Raw genomic sequence first — 12,482 nt, forward strand, 5'->3', positions numbered from 1 at the left:
TATTTTAATTTTTTTTATACGTTTAGAAAAGTTTAATCTATACAAACACCACAAACCTATTCTCGATTGTTTTTCTGAATGTTATGTCACACTTAGCTCATTGTTTTAAATACATCTAATTAAAAAAGTTAGGTGTTAGCATAAATTATTAGTAATCAATAATATGAAATCTAGCACTGTAATAAATTGTTGCACTTTTCCCCACATCTAAAATTATATTTTCATTATTCAAATATACATTAAATCTATCAGAAAATAAGTTAAATACAAAATTAAAGAAAAAATAGGGTAAAATAGAATTCCAAGTATTTTGCTAACGATGTTAACTGTTTATAAAAATAAAATGTATTAACTAAGGAATAGGATGGCACAGTTGTTAGCATGCTTTTTGTATGTTTTTTTCATAAATACAACAATAGTACCAGATGTCTGAGTGGCTTTCAAAATTAAATTATGCATGCAAACCTGTGAACTAGAAAGATAACTAAGCTATCCATCCATTTCTAAAGGTGGGGAAGAAAGATGTGAAGACGGGGTTTGAATTTAATCCTTTCTGTATGAGGTTTAGACTTCTAAGTCACAAGCTGGGGTTTATGGCAGGAAAGGGGGTTAACTGATAAGGATTGCAGATGCAAGCTAGGAACCCCCCTGGGTGTAATCTTAAACTGACCATTTGGCCAGGACATCGTAAACTGGCCAAATACCATGAACCCCCCTCTTTACCATCAGACAGAGTGACGTCAGAAACGGAGAAGAAGACACTATATAACCCAAACGTTTGTACCAGTACGGGGAACAATACTTCGGTTTTGTTGTTTCTTGCGGGAAACAAGACTTCGGCTTTATTGTTCCTTGTATGCAATAAACTCATCTGTTTTACTTCATCTCGGGATCAAGAACCTTATTCGTTCTGTTACAACAGTGGCGAAGTGGTGTGTGGAGTTTGCATGTTCTCTCTGGGTTCTGTGGTTTTTCTCCATATGTGTGATATGATTTCCTCTCGCAGTCCAAAACATAAAGGTAGGTTAATAGCCTTATGGGAAAACTGGCCCTGGTGTGTGTGTTTGTGTCTGTTTGTCTGTCCTGTGATGGACTGGCACAATGTCCAGGGTGTATTCTGCCTTGCGTCCGTTGCTTGCTGGGATAGGATCCAAATCCTCTGTACTGGATAAAAAGATAAGAAAATGGATGGAAGTAAAGGCACTGTGTTGATGGAACTATGCACAGTGTTAGAAACCCACTATGAGATGGCAGCATCTCACTGAGGATAAATTATTTTATAGTACTAGCTTAAGGAAACAACCTTTCCACCTCTCTTGCACATCAGTATCCTAGTATACCTAGTTATTTAAACAAATTGCCCCTAAATATAAACATCTTAAGATGCTGGCTCTGTGGATCAGCATCAACTATGTTTGCCCATTCCTTCAATTTATGTGCATCCAACACACAGTTCAATGCAAGCAACTACACAAAATCTTAAATACAATTCTCATTTCAGTATCTACAGTATGTAAACATATAGTCTGTTAATTTCATCATCTTCCTCTGCAGTCTATAACATTTACTGTTATTTTGTCAAAAGTATACCTAACCCATGTTAGGAAGTGATCTTGTTATCAGTGTATTCCTCAACTTTGAGTGAACGTGTCTTCAGTTCGGAACAGGGTGGGATTTTGCCCATAAGAAATAATGGAATTTTTATTTTCAATTTACGATCTCCTGCCATCCGAACAGATTTTCAGGAACAAATTAGGTTCGGATACCGGGGCATGAGTGTACTTCAGATTTCCACCGCACGCACGCACTTTGTGAGGGGATTCAGATTTCCACGGCATGCTGAATTTGATATGATACCGGCTGCCCTGTGAAGCTGTACTAGATAAAGCGGGTTAGAAAATTGATGGATTTATAATTGTAAAACCGTTCCAATTTAAATGAAGAACTGAAGATAGTGTCTTCAAAATGTATTTACTTACCACATACAAATATTTTCAAATATTACAGAAGTCTGATGTGCGGTTGAAATCGTGCACAGGCTTCTCGTGTTTTCTGTAATAAACAATAAAAAGTTGTTTTTCAGGTATGCATTTCTATTACAATGATTTGCACATCAGGAACAAGAAAAAGAGAAAAGACAGGTTCCCCTATCTTATGTACAGAAAACTCTTGGTAGGAACCATTTTGAAACTGAAAAATATGCATGGGCTGTGTTGATGTTAGTGGTTTTGTAATAAATTAAATATGCATTTTTATTTATTTATGGCATAATTTGTCTTATGGATTGTTAAGTCATGGTGTCAGACTATCTACTGTGACAAGGGAAAAAATGTAGGGCTTTTTTTCTCTCAATCAGGATTTTGTACCTACGTATTAGAACTCTTATAGTTTCTCCTATATAGAACAATCTCCTATAATACAGTATGTAGAACTTTTGATACTACTCTTCTGTAGTGCAGACTTCATCAAGCACATTTGTAAGTAGCATAAAGCTTTGGTGTTGTGGCAAGAGGTTACTTTCCAAAAGTGTTTCACTAACAAACACAATTGCTTCTATTCCTAACAATTGTAATACTGATATTTTCAATGAAATACTGTATGTGAAGCATTTAGCTTAGTACAGAGTAATCCAGATGCATTTTATCATATTAGTTATCTCCAAATGAAAACCAAGAGGCATATTTGTTAGCAGTACAAGTTACAAATTGACTGGAATCAAACTCCCGTCTTTCGGTGTTTATATGAATGGTGGGAGTAAAACACAGCCAGATTAGGCCAACAATCTCTATTTGTTTAACGCCACAAAGTGAAATCAAATTAAAAATGTGTTTACGTTTCCGTTGAACACTAGGAAGCACATACAAATGTCATGCCCTCTAGAGCTAGATGGCGCTCATACTCTGCCCCGTCCCTAGTTTCCTGTGCTTTGTTTGTCCTTCTGGTGTGTCTCTGTCTGGGGCTATATATTTCCGGGTCACGCTTTCCTCCTCGCTCAGCATTGAGGTTCAGATATCCTGAGACCCGCCTAGCACCAGATCGCCCCACATCCATGGCTTTAGGGCATAGGTTTCTATACAGACATTGTCTGAACAGCTGAGCACGGGCTAACCCCCATCCCGCCACTATGCATAGGGTCTTTATTCACTCTCCTGCCATTCCACAGCATGCCTTTCCGACATCCGTGACTATTCTAGGTTACATGTTTTCATCCACTCAAGATTTGTTTGTTAAATAGCGTCCTTGTGCTCATTGAATCTTTACTCCTGCAGTATAATAAAAATACAGACGCTGTGTATAGCGTGATCTTACATGCAAGTGTGAAATACAGTAGTGTAGCGGCAATGCTTGTTAATAAGACAGAATTAAGTGTTGCGGTGCTTTCCCAAATGAGGCCCCATCTCTCTGTTCACCTCTGTGGTGCAGCCACAGAGAAACTATTCATGCAGACTGATTTAAAGTTGTTTTCTTTTGATAAGGGACAGCTCCCAAAGGGGGATGCACTTAGCTAAGCCTGGCTATCATGATCAATGGTCATCCATTGGCGCCTATCTGTCTAGGGAGTGCCAGATGGACATCTGGACTGCATTCCTAAGTGTCAGGAGTAAGTGACTCATATCTCACCTTGATCAACCAATCAGGGACTGGTAGGGCCGAGTAACCCACGTGGGACTCTGATGCCCATGGAACTTTCAGCCAATCAACGAGCTGAAGTTCCTCCAGGTAAAAACAGGCAACACAGAGGGCCTGAGGGATTCTGTGGACTTTTCTAAAAGGAATTCAAAGGAGAATTCCAGGGCAGGACGGCCCAGGAGCAGAAGGCTCCCAAGGGCAGGACATTCTCGCAGCATGCCTCCTGGCCATCCTGAGACTCAGCCCGGACAACCACGGAACGGCCAGTGTGTCCGAGTGCCAGAACTTTCCTTTGTTCTAAGAGTCTAGAGCGGAGGTTGCCAGAGAGTAACCAGAGGATCCACCCGAGGTTAGCACCAGCAGCAGGCCTCGTGAACAGGTCAGAACTGTGGACAGCTGAATCACTATTCAGAACTAGCTCTTCATCAGGAACGAACCGGTCTTCTTCCTAACTTGCTGGGACCCACAGTCATCTTTTCTCCTGTGCACAAACTTTGCTAGTTAAAGCCAACACTAACTAGCCGGTCAGTGAGCATCAGCAGCACACCATCACAAGCCGCACAGCACAGCCTGGTACCGAGCCAGAGAGCGCGGATTGGACAGCAACAGCCTGAAACTGTTTCTTTGTGCCCGCAGGAGATCTGAATCCCCAGAGATTGGATGAGTATTCAACTTCACTGCATTACTGCTCGAGAATTCAATTATGTCCCATCCAGTTGTTATCAATTTAATTCCTAAGAGTTATGTACTTGTTTTGAGTATCTAATGTAGAAGTTATAGCCAAGTTCATTTACGAAACGGTCTAAATGAATGATATACTGAACGTATGTCCTCTTGATATATGTAACTCTTCGTAACTGACTGAATATATACCTTTTGTATTCTGATAACCCTCTCGATAAGATCTGTTAGTTTTACATGCATATTCTATGTATTAATAAATGTATCCTCATGTATTAGTACCTGTGTGTGTGCGTTGTTTGAGTTATGTCGCATGGTTGGATTCTAAAGCCATCAAAAGAATCAATTTTGTGATTTACTGCTACAATTAATAATTGTCCCAGTAAATGCCCAAACCCTACAGAACTGGTGCCTTCAGAGAGCACACTACAGTAGGTAATAACTTCTCTTTGAAAATATTTCAGATTAGTTTTAAAAATTGTATCTGCTGTAACTGTTAATACAATGGTGAATATAATTGTGATTCTACTGTTTATTTCCTAATATTATGAGTCATACACATGCATTGTGCATGTTTTCTTGGTTCTGTGTACTTTGCTCACAAGTTCAGTCTTTCACATTGAAAAAAATATGCATATGCTGTGTTGATGTTAGTGGTTTTATAATAAATCACCCTGCTTTATTACTTAATCATCTCTACAATAGCATTTTCCAAAGACTCCCGAGGTATGTTCCTCTATGAGTACGTTCCTCTAGAGCTCAGTTTGCATTTTGCCACGGCCCTAAAACCTCAGATGATATGGTCTCTTTGAAACGGAACGCATTTCCTTCACAGCGTGTACTGCAGTTTTAAAATGTCAGCCACATGAATCGATTATGTGACCAAAGACTACATGCCACACAAGCTAATCACATGAAGTCATATCCACAGTATGCCAAAACAATCATGTACACATCAATGAACTGCAGACTGATCAGTATACTGTATATACAGTAAATACAGCATGATACCGTATTTCTAAAGCTACTACAGTATAGTATGTGTGAAATATATTTTCCTGTGTTTTTCATGTATTAGTACAGCAAATTCTCCATTTGAATTTTTATCTATAAAAATAAACTGTGTGAATAGCAAACCTGTGTGGATCACATAAATCTCCAAATCAAACTAGACCACCATTGAAACCAACAGACTCTGAGCAGGGTCTGAATGATACTGGATCACGACTGACAGGAAGCTAAGCAAACTGCAGGGTTGAAGGAACACAAGCAGTAGTCCAATAGGGTTTTGGGTAGCATACTTTGCCTAGTATCACAGTATACAGTATCTGAGTCACAGCTAATTTTCTGTACTTAGTCTATATACTGTACATACAGTATATTGTATATATTGTATATGAAATCTGGAAGGATTTAAAATACCCAGCTTAATGCCATATGTAACTATTAATGTTTTGGATGTTGTCTATGCAATATTTAACTGTTCGCTTTTTATCCAAAGACACTCAGTATTTGTCTTACTAGGGATTGATTGATTGTCCTTTAGGAGGGTTGCTTTGGTATTTTGGGTTATGCAGTAACCAGCTTTATCGCATACTGCAGCTTATAAAAATCTAAAGAATGGAAGAGCCTCTTCCACTCTGGAAACAGAGCAGATGGTAGGCACATTGCCCTCCCTCCAGCTGTGTGAATTATTAACACATTCATCCTCTCTTATTCTTTCTCATTTCAACAAGTACCCACTATACAATAGCACATTACTTTCAAGCCTGCTCTTTTCCATCTCTCATTGCACTTTGTTGAAAGATACCAAAAGAGAAAAGAAGTTACCAAATTTCCCTTAAGGTAAGATTTTTTCATAAGCTCCTGTTTTAGAGAAAAACTATTTTTAAAAGTTCTTCATTACTTTTCTATGCAAAAAGCAATATATCTAAATCATTTTGTGTCCTTCCTGAACACAGTGCAGGTTCTAAGGTTTGATTTTTGGTATTACATATGATATGTAATAAAGTTAACTTTTCCTACTCATTGTCATTGTAATATATTTGTTACTTTTTCTTCCACTTAAAATTGCATTTATGTTTTTCTATCTCATTACTGAACAAATGTACTATGTATCATAGTTTCCATGATCATTAGCATTAAAGTAAAACTACACAAAACCTTACTGTTGCAATTTGCCTTTTATTAATACTTGGTGTTTTATTTGTATTTTAAACAAAACTCTGTGCTGTGGTTATGTTTTCATGGTTAAATTGAACAGCATTTAGATAACAGTGGCCTATACATAGGTACCAGTAATGACAACTTAATTAACACTGATTTGAATTTAGAATGAAAGTAGAACCATTAAAATAAAATTATTTTTCTACAATGTATCTGTCTAGATGCATGGGATTTGGGTTATGGTTAGAAAATAAGGATTTTAATGCCTTTTTTATTAACTTAAAATAAATGTTGTTTTGTTTGTTTTACAAGGTCAAACCCGAGGAACCAAATATGACCTTCTATTTTTGTTTTCTCTTTCAATTTGGTATCATGTATTCCAAGTCTGTGGCTCAATCACCATGTGAAAAAAGGTGCAACTGTTGGGAGGAATTTAAATTTGTGAACTGCTCCCGTGCTGCTTATAACTACATTCCTCGTGATATTCCTTTATTCGCAGAGTACTTTGATCTATCCAAAAACAATCTCACAGTAATTTCTAGGGGGGCTTTCAGATCCCTTTGGAAGCTGAAGGTGCTGTTAATTAATGACAACAACATCGATTTCGTTGGGGATGGTGCTTTTTCTTGCCTTGAAAGTCTCCAGAGATTGGATCTCAGCCGCAACAAGATCTCCATTATTACTAGTGGATTTTCCACTGGCCTGGGTTCCCTGAGGGAGCTACATCTGTCAGAAAATAAGCTGAGGTCCTTAGGCAGCAGGAGCCTTCAACAGCTGGACAACCTGCAGAAGCTCTACTTGAACAACAACAGCATTAGCTTCATTGAGAACAGAGCCTTTAGTCGCATGACCTGTCTCAGGAAGCTACACCTTGGGGAGAACAAGCTGATAACCCTTAACAATGGCATTTTTTCCATGTTAAAATCACTGGAGGTTCTCATCCTGGAAGGAAATGCAATCAATTCAACTGAACTTAATGTTTTCACACCCTTAAACAGCTTAGTCATACTAAACTTAGTCCATAACAATTTGAAGACTGTCAAGGTCAAGGCTTTCCTCAGCATTCATACCTTTGGGACTCACATTTTATTGGCAGGCAACCACTGGCACTGTGACTGTGATCTCCAGCGCATCTTCAGGAAACTACGTAGTGTGCAGAAGCTCTTTTTGGATGATTACTTCAACTTGACGTGCAAAGAGCCACGTGAGCTTAATGGCTACAGGCTTGTAGAAGTAGACAATGAGCTATGCATCGGGGAGACAGTAACAGTCCTGATCATCACCTTCACTGTTCTAATCACTGTGGTGGCAGCCATTGTAATGGCAGAAAGGAAAAGGAAGAAACATACTGGCAAGCATTGGAGTGAAGATAGTGACATCAGCTATGATTCTCAGAACTAGCCAGCCCTGGTGACACAGAAACTATAACTTTCTCACTTACAGTTACAGTTGTGAGAAAAAGTTTGTGAACCCTTAGGAATTATATGGATTTTTGCATGAATTGTGTGTGTTGTTTGTTAAATAAGACTGTCTTTATTAATTACTATAACTGAAGATCAGAAGATGAAGATCAGATCACATTTTAGGAGCCATTCATGCAGAAATTCAGATAATTCCAAAGGGTTCACAAACTTTTTCTCACAACTGTATGTGTGCTGTGGTGCATGAAAATGCGCTGAAAAAAAAAAGGAATGGCGATTTTTGTTAAGGGTTTTAACTATTTAAATTGTAATATGCAGCCATGGCAAGTTAAATTGAATTGATCATTTCTGTAGTTTTACTGTTGTTTAGCTGTTTCTGCTAATCATTCATGGGTTTTTTGCATGTTACAATAGTACACAGATTTAAAAGGTAAGCAAAAAAAAGCTAAAAACAGAATTACAGCTTTTTTTCTTGAATGCTTCTTACTATACAATTTACAGCCACACTCTGGATTAGCTGCCCAATAAGATATGTTATGAACTTGAACTTCATTGCCATATGTAACCAGTACATGTACTGGTACAATGGAATTCTTACTTACAGAAAGTCTTTTAATTTTAAAAACAAGTGTAAAAACATAAAGTGCAGACAGTGCATCTAGACAATATACAAACAGTAGTCAATGTACAGGCAAACAAGTAAGCAATTTGAATGTAAACAGTGCAGACATGTAAACAATGACTGGAAATGTGAAATAAATAAGAAATCATAATGAGGTAGATGGTGTAGGTGTGGTCTGAGGGGCATGGCTAAATGTGTTCGCCAATCACACTGCTTGTGGATAGAAGCTATTGAAAAATCTAGTGGTAAAGTCCGTATGCTTTTGTATCTCTTGCCTGAGGGCAGTGGGGTGAAGAGCTCATGCCCAGAGTGGTGACTGTCCTCTGTGATGGCCCGAATTCTACAACGACAGCGGTCCTCAAAGAGCTTTTTAATCTCGGTGAGATCACAGCCGATGATCTTCTAGGCCACATTCACCATTCTCTGCAGTGCCTTTCTTTCTTGAGAAGAGGTGTTGCCATATCACACAGTGATTCCGTTGGTGAGGGTCTCTCGATGATGCAGAAGTAGAAGTTCACCAACACAGGTACTGGCATCCCCCATCGTTTGAGGCACCTCAGGAAATAGAGATGCTGCTGAGCCTTCTTCAAGAAAATGTCCGTGTTCACAGTTCAGGTTAGGTCATTAGAAATGTGAATTCCCAAAAACCTAAAGCTGGTGACTGTTTCCACTTCCGTTCCATCAATACGGAGTGGGCTGTGAGTGTGTGGCCTGTGTCTCAGAAAGTTCACTATTAGCTCTTTCGTTTTATTTACGTTCAAGTCCAGGTTATTGCCATGATACCACCTAAGCAACTGTACAATTTCATCCCTGTAAGTGGACTCATCTATCTATATCATCGCTGATCAGGCCTGCTGTGCAGTCATGAGTAAATAGGGAGTACAACCTTGGACTCAGACAGCAGCCTTGTGGGGTTCCAGTGCTCAGGGTGAGTGGTGTTGATGTTTTATTACCTATCCGCACCACCTGTAGTCTCTCGATTAGGAAGTCCAGCAGCCAGTTGCAGACAGAGTTGCTAATCCCCTGAGCTTTGTCACCAGTTGACTGGGTGTTATCGAATCAAATGCTGAACTGTAGTCCAGAAACAGCATTCTGACATACGAGTTCTTAGTGTCCAGGTGTTCCAAGGCTGTATGTAAAGCCAGGGAGACAGCATCATCAACTGATCTGTTGTTCCCATAGGCGAACTGTAAGGGGTCCAGGGACTCTGTAATGGAGGAGTTGATGTGTGACAACACCAGCTTCTCCAGGCATTTCATTACCATAGATGTTAATGCAACTGGGCGGTAATTGTTCAGGCACGTCACTTTTGCCTTTTTGGGGAGTGGAACAATAGTGGGTTTTTTTAAGCATGTGGGGACAATGGACTGTGACAGGGAGGAGTTAGAGATGTTCGTTAACACTGTGGTCAGCTGGGCTGCACATGTCCTAAAGATGCGGGGTGGTATCCAAATACCTTTATGTCCAAATAGTGCATTATGCCGAATGCAATGAAAACTGTATGTCCATGTAGCCATTACGGGTGATTTGCTGAAGGAACAGCAGGTTGGCTATTTAGAATTATTTATCGCCTGGAGGTAGAAGCTGTTCCATAATCTGTTAGTCTTCGACTGAATGCTTTGATACCATTTACTGGACGGCAGGAGAGAAATCAGTTTGTGACTGGGATGACCGGGGTCCTTGAGAATGGACCTGGACTTCTTAAGACATCTAGCTGAGTAGATATTCTGGATGTTTGGTAGCTCACAGCCGCTAATGAGCTGCTCTGACTTCACCACTCTCTGCAGTACTTTGCGATCCCAGACGGAGCAGTTCCCATAACAGGCAGTGATGCAACCAGTCAGGATACTCTCAATAGTGCACCTGTAGAAGCTGGCCTGGATATGCGATGGCATGCCGAACTTCTTTAGCCTGCGGAGAAAGAATAAGCGCTGCCATGGTGTTTTGACCACGATGTTGGTGTGGTGGGTCCAGGTTAAGTCCTCTGAGATGTTAACTCCCAAGAACTTAAAACTGCTGACCCTCTCAACTGCAGTCCCATTGATATAGATAGGTATGTGATCTCCTCCCTGGTATTTCCAATAGTCCACAATCATCTCCTTAGTCTTACTGATGTTCAGAGAGAGGTTATTCTCCGGGCACCATGCTGCCAGAGTTTCAACCTCCTCCCTGTACGCAGACTCTTCACCATCTGTGATCAGGCCAATGATTGTTCAGAAACTTAATGATGGAGTTTGAGTTATGCCTTGCGACACAATCATGGGTAAATAAGGAGTAGAAGACAGGGCTAAGCACACAGCCTTGGGGGGCTCCAGTGTTTAGAGTCAGGGTAGAGGATATGTTGGTGCCCACTCTCACCGCCTGCAGATGTTCCATCAAGACTTCCAGGATCCAATTACAAAGGGAGATGTTCAGTCCCAGGTCCTGGAGCTTGATGACAAACTTTAAGGGCGCTATGATATGAGAGGGCAGTATGGAGGGCGGTGGCAGTAGCATCTTCTGTTGACCTGTTCTGGCGATACGCAAATTGCAGTGGGTCTAGGGTGTCAGGCAGTGAGGAAGGTATGTATGCTTTGACCAACCGCTCGAAACTGATGTGAGTGCAACTTAGCAGTAGTCATTCAGGCAACTGACTCTGGGTGTCACACCCTCTGCAGCCAGAGGGCTCTCCTACTCTGTCCTGTCCCTAGTTTCCTGTGCTTTGCTCTCCTTCCGGTCTCTCTCTCTCTGGGGCTATATATTTCCGGGTCACTTATTCTCCTGCGCTCAGCATTGACATTTGGAAGTCCTGAGACCCACCTAGCACCATGTCGCAACTCTGTCCGTGGCCTGAGGGCATAGGTTTCTACACAGCATTTCAAGAACTCTTTGCACAGATGAGCCCAGGCTAACTCCCCATTCTGCTGCTTCGCATAGGGTCTTTTTCCGCTCTCCCGCCATTCCACTATTCGTCCCTTCCGACATCCGTGACACTGGGTTTCTTAGGAACAGGGACAATGGTGGTTTTCTTAAAGCAGGAAGGAACTGTAGACTGAGCTAGAGAAAGAGTGAATATGTCCAAGAAGACATCTGCCAGCTGGTCAGCACATGCCTTCAGAACACGGCCACGGATGACATCAGGGCCAGGAGCCTTGTGTGGATTGGTCTTTTTAAAAACTTTACACACATCCGCTCTGGATATGATCAGTGGGCTTCTTGGATTTTCGGAATCCTCCTGGATGGATCTGCATTACCGACTCAAACTGAGGATAGAATGAATTTAGCTAATCAGGAAGAGAGTCAGACCGTTGTGTGATATAGCTGGGTTGCGTTTTGAAATTTGTAATGATGCATACAGTATACCACTCCACATGTTCTATATGTTGCAGCCGTGATAATATGACTGTAATTAACTTGGTAGATGTATTTAGCTATTTTGATGGCTTTCCTGAGGTCGTATCTGGATTGTTTGTATCATCCATATCGCCAGAATTGAAAGCAGCTGTCTTGACTTTAAACACCAGTGAATTAATCACTTTGCAGCAATGTTAAATAATGCTGCTTCATTTTCTTTCTCGTTTGTTTTTCCTTTAAACTATATTTGTTTTTATTAAAGTTTCTTACATTCATTACATATTTACCTTCCTTAACTATTATTAATGTACATTTATTATTTCATGTCACACACGGTACCTTGTAAAAGTATTCACACTCTTCTAAAACACATTTGTAGGAATATTTTTAAGCAAATTTTAAATGCTCAAGCTGAATACTTTTATGGGTGGACAAAGTTAGTCAGCAAAACATATGAAGGAAAAAATAATATAGTTTATTTTTGTTCCATAAGTATGCACTCCGCTGAGTCAAAATGTATACCAATTTTTTTGTCCATTCTTCTTTGCAAATTTGCTCCATATCTGTCAAGTTGGTCGGGTTTGAAGGACAGCAATTTTCAAAGATTTCCTATCAGTTAAAACATTTAA

The 12,482-nt window shown here is 40.1% G+C and overlaps 1 protein-coding gene across 1 annotated transcript; it reads left to right on the top strand.

Moving 5' to 3' along the window:
• The first annotated feature begins 6,849 nt into the window (after positions 1-6,849).
• On the top strand, positions 6,850-7,878 carry LOC102682928 (leucine-rich repeat-containing protein 4-like). Its single transcript, XM_006636732.1, has one exon. The coding sequence runs from the start codon at positions 6,850-6,852 to the stop codon at positions 7,876-7,878; it is 1,029 nt and encodes a 342-aa protein (XP_006636795.1).
• Positions 7,879-12,482: the final 4,604 nt, after the last annotated feature.

Source organism: Lepisosteus oculatus, chromosome 12 (genome assembly GCF_040954835.1).
Source record: "Lepisosteus oculatus isolate fLepOcu1 chromosome 12, fLepOcu1.hap2, whole genome shotgun sequence".
Classification (NCBI taxonomy): domain Eukaryota; kingdom Metazoa; phylum Chordata; class Actinopteri; order Semionotiformes; family Lepisosteidae; genus Lepisosteus; species Lepisosteus oculatus.

Bases quoted from the DNA above. Each gene is read 5' to 3' on its own strand.
- LOC102682928 (XM_006636732.1), top strand. From the start codon at position 6,850: ATGTATTCCAAGTCTGTGGCTCAATCACCATGTGAAAAAAGGTGCAAC.